Source organism: Vicugna pacos, chromosome 25, assembly GCF_048564905.1.
Source record: "Vicugna pacos chromosome 25, VicPac4, whole genome shotgun sequence".
NCBI classification, from domain to species: Eukaryota; Metazoa; Chordata; class Mammalia; order Artiodactyla; family Camelidae; genus Vicugna; species Vicugna pacos.
Genome location: NC_133011.1, coordinates 19,321,122 through 19,342,535, shown reverse-complemented (window position 1 = coordinate 19,342,535; position 21,414 = coordinate 19,321,122). Strand labels below are relative to the sequence as shown.

Genomic DNA, 21,414 nt, shown 5'->3' with positions numbered 1-21,414 from the left:
TTCTAGTGTGTATGTTTAAATTTGCAAGTTCTAACTCAAAGATAATAGGACAGTTTGATTATGTAATGGAGCTTCTTCGCCTAAAATAATAATTATAGTAAATAAGAGAAAGAAGAAAAGGAGAAAGAGGAGCTAATATAGATAACATTCGCTATGCTTAAATACTGTTTAAAGAGATTTGCATTGTTAACATGTTTAATCTTGAAAATAGGTTCTTTTACTATACCATTTTATAGAAAAAGAAGCTCAGACTTAAATAAGATTAAGTAATGTGCACAAAAGGAATGTTAGAATGTGAAATCGGGATGTCTGACTTTAGAATCTGTAGCTCACTGAAAAACTGCTATTTTTCAATGAAACTATGGATTACATTATACTTTTAAAAAGACACATGTAGACAAGAAATCTCAATTAATAAATTTATATTTTAGAGAATACATAAAAAATGACTTTTTTGGAATAAGGAAGCCAGGTGCAAATTTTAAACAGTTTTTCAATGACTATTTCAAACTTATCTCAAGTGAAATAATATTACATAGACCGGACCCAAATCAAAATACTGTATCACTGGTTGGTGATCATACAACTCAAATAAAATATATAAAAGTACTTTGTTATGGTTAAATATATTTTTGATGATTTTTGTCACATCTATTATTCTCTTTCACTTTGTCTAGAAACCAGAAGTTTCTTTGTATCTCTCAATCCATTTGAAGATATGTCAAATATCATACACTGCCCCCAACAAAAGAAAACAGAAAAGGAAAGTACATATGGAAAAATTAAATTATAATCATAAAGTTTAGGAAAAAAGGAGAGAAAACATTTCATGGAAGGATCCTCACTGTTTGTAATGGCTTGAGATTGATATTGAAGAATGTGTTATTTTGTCTTGGCAGAAATTAGAGAAGGATAATTTTCACTTAAGAAAAGCAGTATGCTAAAAAAATAAAATAAATGTAAGATAGTTTAAAATTTATTCCAAAACAAGAAGAGTAAATTATGTGGACAAGACATAAATTTTAGTGCTACTTCTAGGGGACATTTTGAAAGAAAACACTAAAATCAGAGCTTGGATCACAATACCACGATATTATTTGGGTTTTTTCCATAGGGTTAGCTTTGTTTTAGAGGATGTCTCTGGTGACAATGTAGAGAAAGGCTGGGTACAGAAGTAACTGAAGATGAGAAAAATGACACAGGTTGTGTTTCTCAGAAAGCAGTTTCTGTAATGGAGATGGATGTTCATTAGGGATTGTTCACCACTAACGAGTCATTCATAAATTACACACAACCCAGGTAGATCAATTTCCAAGCATAAACTATGAATAAACAGAAACTCCAAAATTATCATTTTTAAAGATGTATATACGAGGAATAACAAAGCAATTTTAATAAACAAAGTAATCACCCAATCGTTTTTCTGAAAGGGAGGTTTAGAAAAATTCAGCACTTCATAACATTTTTTACAGTTGGGAGTGAATAAAAAGAGAAAATTTTAATGAAATAAAAACCAAACAACTCTTAAACTGTAACCCATAGAAGACATTTTCATTTGTATATTTAATAGCTTTCTTGAAATGTAATTTACATACCCTAATGTGTACAATTCAGTATATTTCACTATATTAACAGTTGTGCAAATACTTTCTACAATCTAATTTAAAAACACTGTAAATATAAGAGAAACATTATATCTATGAGCAGTGATACGCCATCCTACCCAACCATTTATCTTTGTCTAGCCCTAAGCAACCAGTAATCATTTTGTGCCCATATGGATTTGCCTATTCTGGACATTTGAATAGAACTACTGCACATGTGTTCTTTTATTACTGGTTAATTTCACTTAGCATAACATTCTTGGGGTTCATCCATGTTGTCACATGCATCTTCATTTTTTACTGCTGAATAATACTCTATTGTGTGGATATGCCATATTTTAGTCATATATTCATCACTTAGTGGATTTTTGGCTTGTTTCCACATTTTGACTATAAATTATGCTGCTATGAACATTAGTACACAAGTGTTGTGTGGATATGTTTTAATTTCTTTTAGGTATATACCCAGTAATGGAATTGCACTCACTCTACTGAGGAAAAATATTGAGGAATTACCAAAGTATTTTCAAAAATGGCTGCACTATTTTACATTTCCATTACAATATATGAGGTTTTACATTTCTTCACACTTCTGACAATAATTGTTGCTATCCTAGTAGAAATGTAGTAGTATTTTAATGTGATTTTGGTTTGCATTTCCCTAATGACATGATTTTGAGTATCTTTTCATGTGCTTGCTAGTTATTTGTATATACATTTTTAGAGAAATATCTGTCAAAACACCTTGATCATTTTTCCATTTTATTTGTCCTTTTATTGTTGCTGTAAATATTCTTTATATATTCTGAATACAAGTGCCTTATGAGATATATAATTTGCAAATATATTCTCTCATTCTGTGTGTTGTATCTTTTAATTTCTTGATGTTATTTAAACTAAGAGTTTTTAATTTTGATGAAATATAATTTATCTGTTTTTTCTTTTGTCAGTTATGCTTTCAGTGCATATGTAAGAAATCACTGCATAACCCAAGGTCATTAAGTTTTACTTCTATGTATTTTTCTAAGGGTTTTATAGTTTTGGCTATTAAGTTTATACACATAAACCAGTTTGAGTTAATTTTTGTGTATGGTGTGACTTAGGCATCCAACTTTATTCTTTTGCATGTCCAATGGTCTCAGCTACATTTATTGAACAAACTTTATTTTCTCCATTAAATTTTCTTTTCACCCTTATTAAAAATTAAAATAAATTTCCAGACTTTTTTTCCTAGGAAAATGGAGCAAACATATCTTTCTCCATTTTTCCTGCTAAGAACAACAAACAACTCTAACCGTTATATATAAACTGAACATTGAAAAGTGGAAAGAAGAAGAAGGCAGACTAGGTAGGGGACTTGACACCTGAGGAAAATTGTTGCCAGTTCTCTGGGGTTTCAAAAAAGTACTGATAAAAGCCTGCTTTCTTTAACCAAAGGACCAGGAAAAGAGCAACACAGGAAAGAAAAAACTTAGTAAGTGCTCTATTTCAGCCAATGCTACAGATGAACATGTGGCTCCCATCCCTTTCACCAGCAGAGACTGAGTGAGGAACCTATAATTTTCATGCTTACCAGGCTACAATAAGGTAACCCAACACCCACTGTGGTGATATCTGAAAAGGCCAAGTGAGCTTTTATCCCTGCCTGGTACTATTTAAAACTCCCACTCCTACTGTGGTGTCATTGTAAACATTGTGAGGACCCAAGATTTCCACACCCACGTCATAGTAACAAGGTGCTCCTGCTTCCTGCTAGGTTGGTCAGAAGAGGGCTGATGGACAGTCAGTTTGTTAACCAATACCCAATTATAACAATGCTATTCCCACACTTGTAAGTGGATGCCAATTAGGAAATATAAACTTCTCTTTCCAACTAATAATGAGTAGTCCCTCCTCACAGCACTTTCCATGAAGATTTAAATAAGATCCAGAATCTTACAATATAATATGAAGTTATCCAATTCCTCATCATACCAACAGCCAACAAGATCTCAAACTGAATGAAAAAGGCAATCAATGAATGTCAACACCAGATGACAGAGAATTTAGAGGTATACGACAAAGATTTTAAAGTAGTCAAGACAAAGAAATCTCTCAACAAACAATGAAAACACACTTGAAACAAATTTTTTAAAAAAGTAAATGTCAGCAAAGAAATAAAAACTCTCAGCAAGGAAAATGAACATAAAGAGAAAAATCAAATCAAAATGTTAGACACAAAAAGCATAATAGCTGAAATTAAAAACTTAACAGATGGGCTCAACAGCAGAATAGAAAGAGGAAAAAAATGAAGGAACTGAAAAGAGAAAAGAAATGACCCAGTCTGAACAACAGAGAAAATGTAGACTAAAAGAAAATGTAAAAAGTGAACAGAGCATCAAGAACCTGTGGAACTAAAATAAAAGATCTAACATTTATGTCATTGGAGCCATGAAAGGAGAAGAGAGAAGAAGGCTAAGGAAGTACTTAAGGAGATAATCCCAAATTTGGCAAGAGACATAAACCCATAGATTCGAAAAGCTGAGTAAACTTCAAACTGGATAGGCCCAAAGAAATCTACACCATGTACGTCCTAATCAAACTGAAAACTGAAGAAAAAAAAATGTCCTGCAAGCAGCTGGAGAAAAAGGATAACATCTTGCCTGTGAAAGTAAGCAAGAATATAAAAGAACTAACATCATCGGCCAGCAAGATGTAATCTACACTTACAGTACACTATTCACAACACTTAAATACACATTCTTTTCAAGTATCCAGGGAACATATACTAAAGTAGATCATATAGTGAGCAACAAACTTAAACAAATTTAATTTCAAATCACCTAGAATGTGTTCTCTGATCACAATGGAACCGAACTAGAAATCAATAACAGACAGTTAAGGAAATCTCAAACTAAACAACTCACTTCTACCATAGCCATAGGTTGAAATGGAAGATACAAAGAAAATTAAAAAATACATTAAATTGAATGAAAAAATGAAGATACAACACGTCAAAATCTGTGGGACACACCTAAAGCAGTACTAAGAGAGACATTTTACAGTACCAAACGCATGCATTAGAAAAATAGAAAAGCTTCAAATTAATAATCTAAGTTTCTAAGTTAAGAACCAAAAACAAAAAAAGAAAAACTAAATTCAAAACCAAAAAAAGGAGTAAATAATAGAATAAGAACAGTAGAGAAAACAATAAATCAGTCAAACAAAAACTTGATTCTTTGAATAGATCAATAAAACTGACAAACCACTAGCAAGGCTGACAAAGAAAAAGGGAGAAAAGGCACAAATAACCAACATTAGGTATAAAAGAGGAGATACACCACAGACCCTAGAGACAGCAAAAGGATAATAAGGACATATTATGAATAATTCTGTATGCATCTATTTGACAACTTAGATAGAATGCACCAAATTATACACACATACACATATACGCACACACAGAGACATACAGAAACACCAATTCACTTCGTATGAAATAAGTAATTTGAATGGCCCTAGTCCTATTAATTCTATTAATGAAATAGAATTTATAATTATTAAACTCCCATAAAAAAATCTCCTGCCCCAAATGATTTAATGGATAATTCCACCAAATATTTAAAGAAGTTTTGACGTAAATTCTACACAGTACCTTCCAGAAATAGAAGAGAAGGGAACACTCCCCACTTAATTTTATAGAGCTAGCACTCCTCTGATTTCAAAGCTAGATAAACATAGTACACACACACACACAAATACAGATCACTATCCCTTAAGCAAAAACTCTTAGCAAAATATTAGCCAATAGAATTTAATAATATATAAAAAATAATCATATAGCATGACCAAGTAGGTTTTATTGCAAAATTGCAAGAATGGTCCTATATTCAAAAATCAATTTAATCCACCATATTAAGAGATTAAAAAAGAAAAAAATCATGTGATCCTAACACAAGAAAATAATATGAAAGGTACAAACATTAGAAAAGAAGAAATAAAAATATCTATAGTTGTGGGTGTCATGATCTGCTATGCAGAAAATCCTGTGTATTTACAAACAGACTCTTAGATTTAATAAATGAGTTCAGTCAGTCACAGATACAAAATAAACATTTAAAAATAACATGTAATTTTAATGTATTAGCTATGAACATGTACACATCTAAATTAAAATTACAATATCACTTACACTCACTAAGAAAAAATAAAACACTCAACTAACAAAATATGTTCAGGATGTCTATGCTGAAAACTATACAAGACTGATGAAAGAAAGTACAGAAGACTCAAGTAAATGGAGAGATATACTGTGCTTACACAATAAAAATCTCAACATAGGAAAGATATTAATTCTCCCCAGATAGTTACATAGGTTTAATTTAATATAGGCTTAATTTTTGGTAGATATAGATAAAATTATTCTAAAATATATATGGAAATGCAAAGGAACCAGAATAGCTAAAAAATTTTGAAAAATAATAAAATGAGAGGTATCAGTATATTTGATATTAAAGCTTCTTATATAACTAATATAATAAAAAATGTGTCACTGACAAAGAAATAGACACATAGATCAATGGAACAGAACAGAGAATCCAGAGATAGACCCACATAAATATGACCAACTAATTTGACAAAGGTGAAAAACATTTCAATGGAAGAGAAAAAGACTTACCAGCAAATGATGCTGTAGTAGTTGAGCATCTCAAGACCAAAAAAAAAAAAAAAAAGCAACAACAAACCTTGACTTAAGCCTGATGCATTACACAGAAAATAACTAAAAATGGATTACAACGTGAATGTGAAACCAAAAACTATCAAATTTTAGAAAAACAAAAAGAGAGCATATTCAGAATCTAGGCAAAAAAAAAATCTTGATCTTCATATCAAAGCAGGATCCATAAAAGAAAAAAAAACTGATAAAGGGGACTTCATCAAAATTTAAAACTTTTGCTGTGCCAAATACCCTATTAAGAAGTTGAAAAGATGAGTTACAGAATGTAAGAAAGATTTGAAAATCATATAGTTGAGAAAAGCCCTACTATTTAGAATACATAAAAACTCTCAAAATTCAACAGTAAAAAACACTAATCGTCCAATTAGAATATGGTCAAAAGACATTCCTTGTAACTGCATGTGGATTTAAAGTATCTTAAAGTTGAAAGTTTTATTAAGAAATAAAGCTATTCAATTCCCTTCTGATTCCCCCAAAATCAAATTTCTATAAATGGTCTCTCAATTCTATTGAATCAAGCTATATGCCCATCCCTATGCCAGGTCCACACTATGCTGATTGCTGTAGGTTTGAAATATGTTTTAAATTAAGAATTATAACTCATTCAACTTTGTTTTACCTTTCCAAGATTGTTTTGACTATTCTGAGTCCTATGTATTTTAATATGAATTTTAGCATTAGCTTGTAAATTTCAGCAAAAAACAAACAAAAACCTGTTGTGATTTTCCTAAGGACTGCTTTGTAAAACTGTTAAACTAGTAAACAAATTCAGCAAAGTTGCAGGATATTAAATCAACACACAAAAAATCAGTTGCATTTCTATATGCTGACAGTAAACAATCTAAAAAGTAAAATTATTAACAGTCACCTTACAATAGCATCAAAAAGAATAAAATACTTAGGAATAAACTTGACCAAAAAAAGTAAAAACATGGTTCCTGAAAACTACTTAACATTGTAGAAAGATAGTTTTAAAAACACACAAAAATGGAAAGACATCCTGTGTTTACAAAACTATTGCTAAAATTTTCATGCTACCCAAAGTAATATATAGATTCAATGCAAACCGTATCAAAATTCTAATGGCATTTTTTGTAGAAATAGAAAAACAATCTCAAAATTCATATGAAACTACAAAGGATCTAAATAGCCAAAACAGTCTTGAGAAAAACAAAGCTGTAGGCCTCACATTTTCTGATTTTAAAATATATTACATAACTACACCAATCAAAATAGCATGGTTTCAGCATAACGACAGATATATCAACAGACACACAGAATCAAGGACCCAGGGAAAAAATACAACCCATATATGGTCAAGTGATCTTTGACAAAGGTACCAAGAATACACAGTGTGGAAAGGAGAGTCTCTTCAACAAATAGTGTTGGGAAAGCAACTCAAAATGGATTAAACACTTAAATGTAAGACCCAGACTATAGATCTCCTAGAAGAAAACTTAGGTGTAAAGCTTCTTTACATTAGTCTTGACAATTATTTCTTGGACATGATACCAAAAGCACAGGCAAGAAAAATAAAAATAGACAAGTGATATTCTACAGGCTGAGAAAACTTCAGTGAAATGAGAAAGTGACAGAGTGAAAAGGCAATCTACAGAATGGGAGAAAATAATTTCCAAATCATATATCTGATATAGGGTTAAAAACCAAAATTTATAAAGAACTTCTACAATTCAATAACTACAACTCAATTAAAAATTGGCCAAACAACACAGATAGACTTTTCTGCAAAAAAGACAAACTAAAGTCCTATGGCTATATAAAAACATGCTGAACATCACTAATTATCAGAAAACTGCAAATTAAAACTACAATGAGATCTCCTCATACTTGTTAGGATGGCGATTATCAAAAAAATATTGGTGAGCATGTGGAGAAACTGGAACACTTGTGCACTGATGGGAGAATGATCCAGCAATTCCATTCCTGAGTATTACCCAAAAATGAAATCAGGATCTCAGAGATAAGTGCACTCTCATGTTCATTATAACATTATGCATAATAGCCAAAAAGTGGAAATACTCCATATGTTTATTGAAGGGTGAATGGATAAATAAAATGAGGTATGTATATACAATAAAATCAGCTTTAAAAAAGAAGGAAACCCTGTCATACTCTACAGTAAGGATAAACCTTGAGGATATTATGCTAAGTGATGCAAGCAAGTCACAGAAGGGCAAATACTGCATGATTCTACTTATATGAGCTATCTAAACTAGTCAAATTCATAGAAGCAAAAAGTAGAACAGTAGTTGTGAGAAGCTAGGGGTATGGGGAAATTAGGAGTTACTGGTCAATAGATATAGTGTTTCATTTAAGCAAGAATAAAAAGTTCTAGAGATCTGCTATATAACAACGTACACTCCAAAACAGACTTTATATTATGTGTTGATTACCACAATAAAAAAGGTTAATTGTTACGACTGAGTTATTAAAGTGGCAAGATTTTGTCACACAAGTGTTGTGTACCAATAAAAACATGACCTTGTTGATGGAAAAGTCCTGTCAATATAATTGGGAACAAAAATCCAACTGCAGTTGATAAACACAAGTGTGAACAAAAGTAAAAAGTAAGCACAAGTGTGAATGATATTCTAGCATGGAACTTAGTGCAAAAGAAAACAGAAGAAATTTTAAAATGTCATAAAAACATCACAGTCACTTGCATTGTTTTGTACTGGGTAGGAACAATAAAATATAGACATGGAAGAAAAAGAAAACATCTAAAAATCTATATTGTTAACCAAATTCTTGTAGCCAGTATGACTCAAATCATGTAAACTTTTATTGTTTTTCAAGTATAAATTGACTAAGTGGACATTAAATGTTAAGGTGTGAAAAATGCAACATTAAGGCATTCAGAAACTGTCAAAGACTGAATCTATGGCAATCTGCAATATCCTTGAGACCAGTTTTCCATAAATACATATTGAATTATTGAGATTAAATTTTGCTTCCATATGCTTTTGAAAAAAAGTGTGCTTATTCCAATCATAGCACCTATCATATTCTGTAGCAATAATAATCTATATTTCCTTGCTGTCTCATGTTATAGTCTGTTAGTTCCATGAAGACAGCCAAGATGATATTATTTTAATCATTTTTTCCCTAAGGCATAACATATGTGATGAATATATGAACAAACATCTAAGAAAAATCAAAGGAGATGAAGCTTCATATGTACTATAAAGAGCACTAAGAAATTGTGAATTTATGACAGCAATGAATAAACAAATTTGTTTCATTTAGAAATGTATAGTATCTGAAAGGCAAATAAGAATAACCAGAAACCTAAGCAATAGCATCCTAAAAGAAAAGTGAGAAAAGGTAAAGTATCCATTTAAAAATATGTGAAGGCTATAAGGCAATTCATAAAAGAATTATAAATGAAGGAAAAGCATATAACAAGATATTTGATCCCTATAATAATCAGAGATACACAAAATAAATTAGTAAGATAACATTTCTTTGCCTTGCAAAATTTGCCTTGTGAAAAATCGAGTATTGCCGAAATCAGGATTGGATGTGGAAAACGATAACCTGATGACAGCAGCAGAAATTTTTACATTTATTGATAGTTTGGCTGTATTTATCTAAGCTTAAAATTTAGTACTCCCATTTCTGGAATTCCATCTGCAGTATAAACCACACAAGTGCACAAGGATATATATCCAGAGTTGCTCTTTACACCTTTGAAACCACAAAGAATGAAGCCATTGATAGGCTATATGTTAAATAAATAATAGTACAGACATATCACATGCCATTTAGCTATTCAGTCATTAAAAAAAAGAATGTAGCAGATGCATCCATGTGGAGCCATAAAAAAATCAATGATATTTTACAAAATTTAACAAAAAATTCAGGAAAAATATGCTTAGCATGACTGATGGTTTGTAAAAAAAAAAAATATATATATATATATATATATATATTTATCTCTAAAATGCATAGAGATGGCCTGAAAAGATAAGCTAATAACAATGACTAACCTTGTGAAGCATAAGTAAATGAAGAAAATCCTGTTTTGCTTTAAAAACTCTATTTCACCTTTTGAGGGTGAAAATGATAAATCTCTTGATAGAAAAATGTACCTTATTATTATGAATATTGTGATGTTTAATCAAACATATATAAACAAAAATGAACATAAAATGAATAACACAGATAAGAAGCTTCAAAAAACAGGTGAAATTCCTAATTTGCCTAGAGGAACAAAAGGAAAGGAATGAAATGCATGAATCAGCAGGCCCTTGAAGAATTAGTGGACAAAGCTGAGCATGTTATTTTAGGACATATGTCCTTTTTCTAAAACCATCAGGGTTATGGGGCTTGAGAATATATAAAACAGCCCACAGATCAGGTTGTAGCTAAAGGGATTCATGCTTGCATTTAGTTATGAAGTTCAAATTGGAAGCTGTTCAGCAGAAAACTAATAGAAATGAGTGATAGCTAATTAACCTAAGGCTTCAAAGTAATTGCTCGGCAAGAAGCAATTTTAAAAGGGACTTTCTCTTTTTTTTTCACTTTTGAAAATCATAAAATGCCCTATTTGACTTTGGGTGCATGAGCAAAAATATAAGTATAATACACAAATATTGATTAAAAAAAACTTCTACCTTAATCAACTTCTTTGCAAGTTTTTGAAAGGGCAAAAGAATCACAAGAACTATGCCATATTATCAAATACTGAATATCCCAGGCGTAGGACTTTGCCATATATAAAAATAATCACAGTAGATTCCTGAAGTAAATAAGCCAAGGAGGATAGGGTTATCCTGATTAATTCAGCCCTGAGCACCCCCACTTCACCACCAGAGTCGGAAGAGTCAGCTGTTTGGTAGAGAAGGGGCTCCCCTAGCAAAAGCAAGGTGCTCTTGTGAAGAGTGTGGAAATGAATGGACAACATCCCAAGTTAGCTTCCATCTAATCTATGACTTTGGCTTCCCATCTTTCATGCATGATTCCTTACACTTTTTAAAAACATCCAGACTTTTATAACATATAGCCATTCCTTCTCAGAGAGGAGCCCCAAATTTCCTACATTTCTACATCCTGTTCCACATGCAGATACTTGGGGTAGTTTAGCACTCTTTCTCCTCAGATTAACTTGATACCTCTCACTTACAGCTTCTTGGTACTTAAGCTTCATGTATGTGGAAATGACATTTGGGTGAAGGATTTCCATCAGAACTTCTGAAACCATGTCTGCCAGATCCAAGCATTAACTGCATGTAGACTAGTCTAGATAAATGCTGGGGACCATTTTCTCAGATCATTTTATACATATTAGGGTTGTACATTATCCAGTAAGACTACAGAATATTATATATTTATAAAAAAAATTACTCCTTAAAAAAACATGGTATGTTTTCTAGGTATCTCCAAGAGTCAAGTTCTAAATAATTTAGACTTCCCATAGAACTAGTAGGGAAATTCTCCAGATGACTGCTATCAGTTATGCCAGATTCAATTATTTCCCCAAACTTAGATGTCACTCTAATGTGGTTAGTTTAGGAATGTACTCTGGTGGAAGAGCAATTACATAGTGGGTATGTTTGTGTTTTTTAAGGTCTAAGCCTTTTATCCCTCCCTTCTGCTAGACTCAGAATGGGACAGATTTTCCTGAGGCACATTGGCTGCATAGTAGAGATCTGTCTACACAAAAAAATGTTAGCATTACTAAGAAAAAGTGGAGTTAAAATTTTTAAGACCCAAAATGCATATTAACATCATTAAATTTTCAAGGTTTTTTATAGTGACTACAAGTAGATTGGAAAGTACTTCAGGGGAGATACCAATTAGACTGGAAACTAATTCTAGGATTGTGTTTGCATGTTGGATTATGTAATGGATAAAGAATCAAGTCTGGAGATCTTTATTTTGTCAACTGGTTTATAATTACTAACCACAAGATGTATGATAAATGACACATCTCCTAGTATTTCTCTAGTTATGTTTTACTTTCTTTAAAAAATGGATAATTTACCTAGTTCTTAAATAGTCATTTACAAAATTATTGTAACATGGGTCTTAGGGGAAAAAAGGCTTTTTCAAAATAGTATGTCTTCTGGATTATTCTTGTTTTATATAATAGTAATGCCTGTTTATTTGTCTTTTGTTACAGGATTTATTTATACATGTGGTGGAACTTTAAAAGGACTTAATGGCACTATAGAAAGCCCTGGTTTTCCATATGGATATCCAAATGGTGCAAACTGTACATGGGTAATAATAGCAGAAGAACGAAATAGAATACAAATTGTTTTTCAGTCATTTGCTCTAGAAGAAGAATACGACTACTTATCCTTATATGATGGACATCCTCATCCTACAAACTTTAGGACAAGGTTAGTGTATTTTGAATGGGAAAATGGAAGGAAATACTTAATGGGTAAAAGTAGTTTATTTTACAAAGAATGTTTAACATTTTGGTGCAATTATAATAGTCATATTTGCCATCTAATTTTTATTCATTTGAAAATATATCCTCCCATGAACAAATTAGCTCTGTATCTCTGGACTCATAATACTAGTATATTGATATTATCTTTCCAAAAAGTGAATTAAATTGAATTGTACCTCTTTAGAATGGCTAAAAATATTTTCTTTTAATTATTACCTTAGAACTTCATCCTTTATGGACATACTTTTAGTAAAATGAAAGAATACCATATAATGTGCCTTTCAGGGGTATGTACTCAATTTTAATATACAGCAATATACAAAATACTTAAAAATCAATACTGATATGACACCAGAATACATTAGTTTTAGATGATGTATATGGTTTGTAAAGTCTAAATATCTGAAAAGTAGACCCTTTTTTTATCACCAACTGGGACATTCACATTTCTATCCAAACAAATGAAATTATTTATTTTTAAGCTAGTTGATAAAACAGATATGAAAATTAGCTGGCATCCTGACTGTTATCTAAGTGGTTCTTCAGAGTTTCTTTTTAGCAAATAGGATAACTAAACACATGAGTATTTTTGTTGTCTTACCAAAACTCCTTTTAAACATGAATCAACTCACTTCAGCCAACAAATTTAAAATGCCAGATATTCCGTATTTCCTTTAGATCTAAATTTTAACTAATGGATGCACATTTTTCCTTATACTGTTTTTTAAATTCTAATTCAAAATACTCTAAGAGATAATCTGTAAAATTAAAGACCCTTACATACTTGACTATGTTTGAGTTATGATTCTGTGATTCTGTTAGTTTTTCTAACAGTTGTTACTGTGTACTTGCCTTCCTGAACTATAGGAATCAGATCATCAACATTGTTTCTATACTTTCATTAGTCTTTCATATTCTTTTATATTGATTTTTCCCATTTGAAATAAAAATTTGATATATGTTATCGTCCACTTTTAGTAAGAAAACATATAATATAGTGGGGAAAATGCTGGACCAGGTAAGATTTGCATTACAGTGTTAGAGTTGTTGCTCACTGTTTGAGCAATCCACGCCAACTGTTTGTGTTTAAACTGGAAGATGGTAATAATAAAAAAAAATACTGTCCATCTCACCATACTCTTTTGAATATTCCATGAGATAATATGTATAAGACTGCTGCATGACTATAAAATCCTTTTAGTATACATTTGAACTGTTTCCTGTCAGAGTGATAGCTAAAAATAGCTGAGTTGTTTCCAACCACATGTCAATGCAAAACAGAGGTCATTAGATTGATTACAGGTGAGGTTTTATTTCTCTTTTTTGTTTTTTTGTTTGTTTGGGGTTTTTATTTGTTTGTTTTTTGCTCTACATTTATTTACTAAGGATTTCTAAATTTGTTTCCTTCCTCCTTTTACACTGTTAAAGTCTTTCAATATCCATACATTTCAAAGATACATAATATGGTAGTTATGTTGACACTGTTATTTTATCATCATTGCCAATATCATTACAAGCTTCATGTCTTTTGTTAATGATATAGCACTAAGTCAAAATAGAAAACACAGCTCTTGCATCAGCATGTGTGCTGCCTGCAATAGTAGTGGGGTGTAGGGGTGTGGGTGTGTGCAGGGGGTTGTGGGCATCTGCTTTCACCTGTACACATCCAACTAGTTTACAAACCATAAAAGGAAAAGGAATATACTTCTTAGACTTTTAAGTTAGGTAAATTGATATATACAAAAGTAAAAATACAAAGACTTCTGCATATATTCTTTACATCAGCAACGTATGCTATATAATTGGTATAAATGTGAAAAAGAAAAAGCTCTCTAAATGTTATTTGGTAGTTTCTATCCATTCACTGATAGTATAGTTTGTACAATGATCTATTCTCTCTAGATCCTCTTAAAAATGAGAAAAATACAGTTTTACATTACCCTCATTCTTTTTTCTTAAACAATTATAGCCTCTGAGAAGTTAAAAGATGGGGAAAATAAAGTTATTGTTCTCATTCTTTCTTTCCTAATCTGTAAATGGGGGATAATAATATTTAATTTAAAAAGATTTTGTGAGTATTACAATTTAATGAAAGCTCAATAAAGCAAATCTTAAGAATTTATTAAGTTGATACCCCTGTACCATACACTATGCTAAGTATCCTGTATTCATTATATTTAGTGTCTCCCCTGTTCAAACAATGTGAAAAGATTTCTATTATTATCATCATCATTTTCTAAGTTGGAAAATGAAGCTTCCATCACTTGCCCAAGGTTAACATTGTTAAAAGTGGCTAGGGGCAGCACCATCACTTCAACTCAGACTGGTCTGAGTTCAGAGCTTAAGCAATTAACAAATAAATTACAAATAAATTTCATACATGTATCCATGGTTTACATATTGATTTGTAAATTAAAGCCTATTTATTCTTAGCAACACTAGGTAAAATTTAATGAATAAGACAAAAACAAATGCTTTTAGAACTGCATAGTAGAACACATAAAAATATAAACAAAAGATAAATTATAAGTTTATTCTTGGCATTTGTTTTATGGACTCAATTCTAAAATGGTCTCTATAGCATTTTGCTCACTGTGGATGTATAATGCAACTATTGGTCTTTATGCATGAAGAAATATGGTTGCTAGTATTATAGAACAGATTTTAATGAGCAAGAAAGGGGAAAAAATTCCAATGTGTAACCTACAGCCCCTTCCAGACTGTGTTTATATAGTCTGCTGTTTGATTAGAAGTCTAAACTGCTCCTGGCAGTTTGATTCATTTTTGTGTCTGTCTCTTTGACACAGTTTTCTTGCTTTTTCTTTCTTTTACATCCTCACTTAACACATGTGCTATGGTTATGGCTGCTGTTCTCTATCTTTCAGATATTGATACTCATATTTTGTTACATTTCCATGAGCACCAATTTTTTTAATGACTTGTTATAACTGTAATAATGCAAAAAAGATGATTAGTAAGTCTTATCATTCTCTCTTATATAAGAGGTATACTGGGTTTGGCAACCGCAATTTCATATTTTTAAACTATTCTCTATAACTCCAATTATTGATGATCCTACTTGTTTTCCTGTTTTTTATTTATTAAATAAAACTTGATATTTGTGCCTGATTTTGATACTTAACAGCAAAGCACCATTAGAGATTTCCTTTATGGTTAGTTATACTTTTAAGCTACAACAAATTTGGTCTATTTGATGCAAAAAGAGGAATTGTAAGCTTTGTTTATTTTTATGCTAATACTGTATTTTCTCAGTAAGAAAGTTATTAAAAAAGGTAAAAAGCAAAAAAAACCCCACTCAATCTCATGAAGCAACAGACATTTTTATATTTAGAATCATACTATATATGCATTTTTTCCAGATTTAATCTCCCTGCATATCTATGTGTGTGTGTATGTGTGTGTGTGTGTATGCCAGGTGACACAGGTGACTAGTTTATAAATATCAGATTTAATGGATATTTATAATACTATAATTCACTTAATTATTCTATTATAAAATACTTATATTATCCTTTCATAATTAATTCAGATAACAGCTTCATGTCACCACCCCTAGGTGAAAAATATTCTGGAAAAAGAGCATTTCATTCAAACCTCAGTTATGGAAAGCGGCATGGAGAAGGCTGACAATCAGTCAAATGGCAGAATATATCACAGCATCAAAATATTTTACTCACATACTTAATTTTACTGTTAAAAGCAAAGTTCAATTTTAAGAATGTTTAATTTTCTAAATAAATTATTTCTAAACTTGTAATTGAAAAAGAAGAGGTATGTAATTTAAGAAGATAAAGTTTATGTTGTCTCTATTACTATACTCTGACTATGATCTTTCTTCTGATACCTGTCCCCTCTTTTTTCAATTACAACTTTAGAAATTATTTATTTATATTTGATATTTATTTATGTATTAATGTACCATAAATTTCCATGGAATATCTTTTTCCATCCTTTCACTTTGAGTCTAAGTATGTCCTTAAAACTGAGAGAGAAAAATTACAAATGTACTGTATTGCAAATAGTAGCAAAATTAGTAATGTGTTGATATAAGTTTAATGAGTATTATACAGAACTTAAAGGATAAAAAAAATATAATCTAGTGCTGAAGGCATGAAGTTGGAAAATGGAGATTCACACCATATTCATGGATGAAATAACTAAATTTTGTAATGCTCTTATTCTTTGAAATAAAACACAGTATCATCCAAACTCCTAATGCATTTTGGATTACTTGAAAAAGACAGCGAAAGAGAATGTGACAATGAATGTATGTATGTTCATGTATAACTGAAAAATTGTACTCTGCACTGGAATTTGACACAACATTGTAAAATGACTATAACTCAATAAAAAATGTTTAAAAAAATTTAAAAAATTAAAAAAATACAATAGTTTATCAAACTATCACATGAAGATAAACTGGGAAATATTTAAATATAAGAATAACGTGTAATAAAATTAATTAGAATATGTTATTGGCTAATAGAAGAGTAGAAGACATTTGGAACAAACTATAAATTCAGATAAATAGAAGATTAAATCACAGAAGATATTAAGAGAAGTATTTCCTATCATAAAACATTATAAAAAATGTAAAGAAAGATTATGATATATAGTTCCATGAATAAAAACAATTTCTATGATCAAAATATACATCAAATAAAAATATTTAAAGAATTATCAGAGGAAATTATTTACAAGGTATACAAGATGATGTGCTTAAAGTAAGTAACTTATGGAAATTAATGAGAATTATAATCATATAAATAGAAACATATAAAAGTGTGAACAGTGAGTTCACAAAAGAGAAAACATTAAAATACTAATATACAATAAGAAACTAGTATAAATAAAACTTTCTAGCTCTCAGAAAAAGTAAATGAAAGTAACTATGTAATATTTTTCAAACAAAAAAATTTTCTAAAACCTAAACAATTGTAAACACTGTTGGTGAAGCTATTTCGGTATTTTCCACATGACGAGTGGGAACAGTAGTCTGTGTATGATTTCTGAAGGATAACCATATCAGGTATCAAAAGAATTTACCATAAATAAAACTTTCTAAATATCCTCCTCTCCAAATTAGATACAGACCTTCTTTGCTGTTTTGTTTAACGTAGCGAAATCATGAATGCTTAGAGATTGATAAATAACCAATGTAGAAAATCCAGCAATTAGAAAATAAGCCTTATAGGAATAATTTATGGGTGGGAAAGGATTCATGATATAATTCTGGCTAGAAAAAAATAGACTGCAAAATAGTATGTATAATGATATAAGATAGCTTGAGCATAATGTGTTTGTACATCTGTTTGTATTTGGGAACTGAAGGATTTAGTACAAAATGGCAACTGCGGTTATCTTATGGTATTGGGATTATGAGGATTTATTTTCCTTTTTTGCTAGCCTTTGATTTCTAATATTTTTATCTTTAATATCCAGTGGCATTAGAAAAAAATATATTCTGGTTCCTTTATATATCTTCTAAATTTCAAGATTATTTTCCCACTGTAAATCATTTAATATTTAGAGTTTAACTTTCAAACTGGAAGAGATGAATATTATTATAAAAATAAACATTGGCTAATCCTACTTTTAATAATTTAGACCTTTGAATGAATCAAAACCATATCCGTACCATGAAACTTTAGTTTTGAACTTTTCAAATTCACAACCTAAGTTTACATACTAAAATAACAGTGAAAAAGTACTTTTTAATGTTAAAAATATTACATTTAAATAATTATGTGTATGTCAAAATATTTAATTTTCCTGAACAATTGTTTCTTTTATTGTCCAGATAACGGCCCCAGATCAGTAGAAGCGAATATTAAGTATACATATTTATATATATACATCTTGCTCTTAATGTTGACTAAAGGAGAAAACACTGAATTATATTTTGATGTAGAGAACAACTTTACCACAAAAATTATTAGAAAATAGCTAAATGACCTGTTAGGTCATAGAAACAAATGGCCATAGGGAATAATTTGTGGCAGTGCACTCTACTGATTTAACTCTACTCTCAAGTACCAATCTCCAAGTCTATGAGAAAGGATTGGCTGAGAGTGATACATCCCAATCCAATTTACTGTCTCTAAAGATTTCTCTCATCAGAGTTACAAACAGTGTTTGTATCTTGATTATTCTTTTGTATAATAAAATGTCTGGGAAACGCAGATGTTCTATTGCCTGACTCACTGACATACATGGTTCATGTGTGTGTGCGTGTACATGTGGTAAATGTATATGTGATATTAACAACTGTGTAATTCAATAAAGAGAAGTAATACCAGATTTTTCTCATTTACCTTTAATATTAATGAGATCCAAAAGCAACATGGATTCTGCTTATTGTTAATTCAACCATGACCTTGGTAATACTCTTGTACAGAAAAATACAGACTTCAGAAAACACAGTAATAGAGGACAGAAATGGATTTTTCTATGGACAAGCTTGAAAAAGTTGCTATTATGGTTAGTACTCTCCTCCCCCCAATTTTAATTTACATAAGACTTATCACATTGCCATAGGGCACGTAAGTGAATTAGAAAAAATGCCAATTAAAATTTTGATGCACCATAGGCAGTTAATGGCTCTTCTCCTTAGATAGCATTCTTCACTTTGGAGCATTCAGATTAATAATTGGATAAATCTCAAGGACAGACAGGGTTTCTAGAACTTTCCATCAACATAAAAGACTCTTTCAACTCTGAGTAAGGCAAGGATTCAGAGTGTACACAGTCATTTGTTGTTTGTACTAGGCATGTTGCCAAAAAGAATTGAGGTGGCTTTTAGTAAAGAAACAGACTAAATTAAGCCATAAAACAGGGGGTTAAAACATAAAACAAAAGATGTCAACATCAAATTTAAACATTTAAAAATTAAACATATAATCTATGGATTATAATCATTTAATCTTTTATGGCAAATCTGTGAAAAGTTTACTTCTCTTAGCCTGTTTTCAGTAAAACAGCACTGATATTCTAAAAGCAAACTGTGTTATCACTAACTAGCAGTATTTCTTGTGCAAGTCACTCATTCTCCACAATCATTTTTCATCTGTAAAATGGCATAATCAAAATGACTGCTTGATTATCTCACAGAGAGCAACATGATATTTACATAAATATAACTGTTTTTAATAACTAAAAATTTCATGAAGCAATCTAAAACTGAAAATAAAAACGTTTAGATTAGGCATCCCAGATTAACTCTTCTTGAATTCTTTTAGATTTGTTAATATATGTATTCTGAAGGAATCTATACAGATACTCTGTATCTTTTAAAAACTTAACATTTTCTGAATATACAGACTATGTCAGGCTATTTATATGCAACTCTCTTAACACCACTTCAAATACTATTCTCCAAAATCTTATTATACAAATAAGAAAATTAAATTTCAGAAGTATCAATAACTTTTCCAGAATCACAAAATTAGTTTTCAAGAGACTGATGTTTGAATCTAAATAGGTTAGAGGACAGCTCACTGATTATATTTATTTACATTTTTAAACTATACCATTTTTTGAATGATGGATTAGAAGATTTACTTTAAGCTAGACAACTATAGAATCAGGTAACTTTTACTAACCATTCATTTTATAATGTCATTTTACTAAAAAAAGGTCAAGAACATTAAAGGGTATAAGATAAAAACCCATATTTATATCAAGATTTACTTTTTCAAAAAAATCCCCTTTTTGCTATTATGACATTGTTCCAAAGGCATATTTGGGTCATAAAAATGTTTGTATAAAATTAAACTATTCTTTCATAGATGTTTCAATTTGATATTCTTAAGATACCTAGAAGATATTTAGCCCTCATGGAAAAAGGATTAAATTTATCAACATAAAAAATATGTAATTAAGTGCATGGTCATGCACTTTTTAGAAATATCAAAGGCACTTTAATTATGTCCTTAAACAGTATTTTTAGAAAAACATCAGAAGTTAACTCTATGTAAATTCAAAGGTGGAATTTTAAAAATTCTTAACTTACACTGATTTTATAAAGATTATAATACTAATATGGGTCAAAAGTTGGAAAGACAAAAAATTAATTTCAAGGATTGAAGAAACATACAATAATTTTCTAAATAATTTTCCTCACTAAATATAGATTTAAAAAAACTAGAAGTAGAAAATAGAAAAGGTGATACATTTGTACATACACATGTACAAAATGCAAGTACATTGCAAAATCAGTGGCAAAATCTGGTAATAAAATATCATCTTCAAATTTCTGATTAAATTAATGCAGGGTTATGTATATTATATTTCTTTAAAATTTTACATTTTTGAGGTAATTGAAATTCAAAATAAAATTTTAGAACCTTGCCATATATGCAACATTTTGCTTGGTGGATATAAGGGCTAAAAAATGCATAGAATATGGAAACTTGCTATAGAAGCTACCAATATACTTATGGAGTTTTTTTTTACCTGCATGAACCAAGCAGAGTAGCCTTATTTGATTCATTTAATTCATTTAAAAAATAATGGTTTATAATTACAAAGGTCAAATTATTTTTGGATGAAATGTGATCATTGGAAAATAACTAAACAGAAAAATAATAGTAATACAACCCACAGACACACAGTCTTTTGAGATACTGGTACTGTTTGATTTGTCAATT

At 30.3% G+C, this 21,414-nt stretch overlaps 1 protein-coding gene across 3 annotated transcripts in view; it reads left to right on the top strand.

Annotated features, from left to right (window-relative positions):
* CSMD3 (CUB and Sushi multiple domains 3) overlaps positions 1–21,414 on the top strand; it is a 1,005,695-nt gene that overhangs the window by 113,552 nt on the left and 870,729 nt on the right. For all 3 annotated transcript variants that reach the window (XM_031691263.2, XM_072949624.1, XM_072949623.1), the window contains exon 2: positions 12,467–12,689. In XM_031691263.2, coding sequence (XP_031547123.1) covers positions 12,467–12,689 — 223 coding nt within the window. The remainder of the gene's footprint in view (positions 1–12,466; positions 12,690–21,414) is intronic.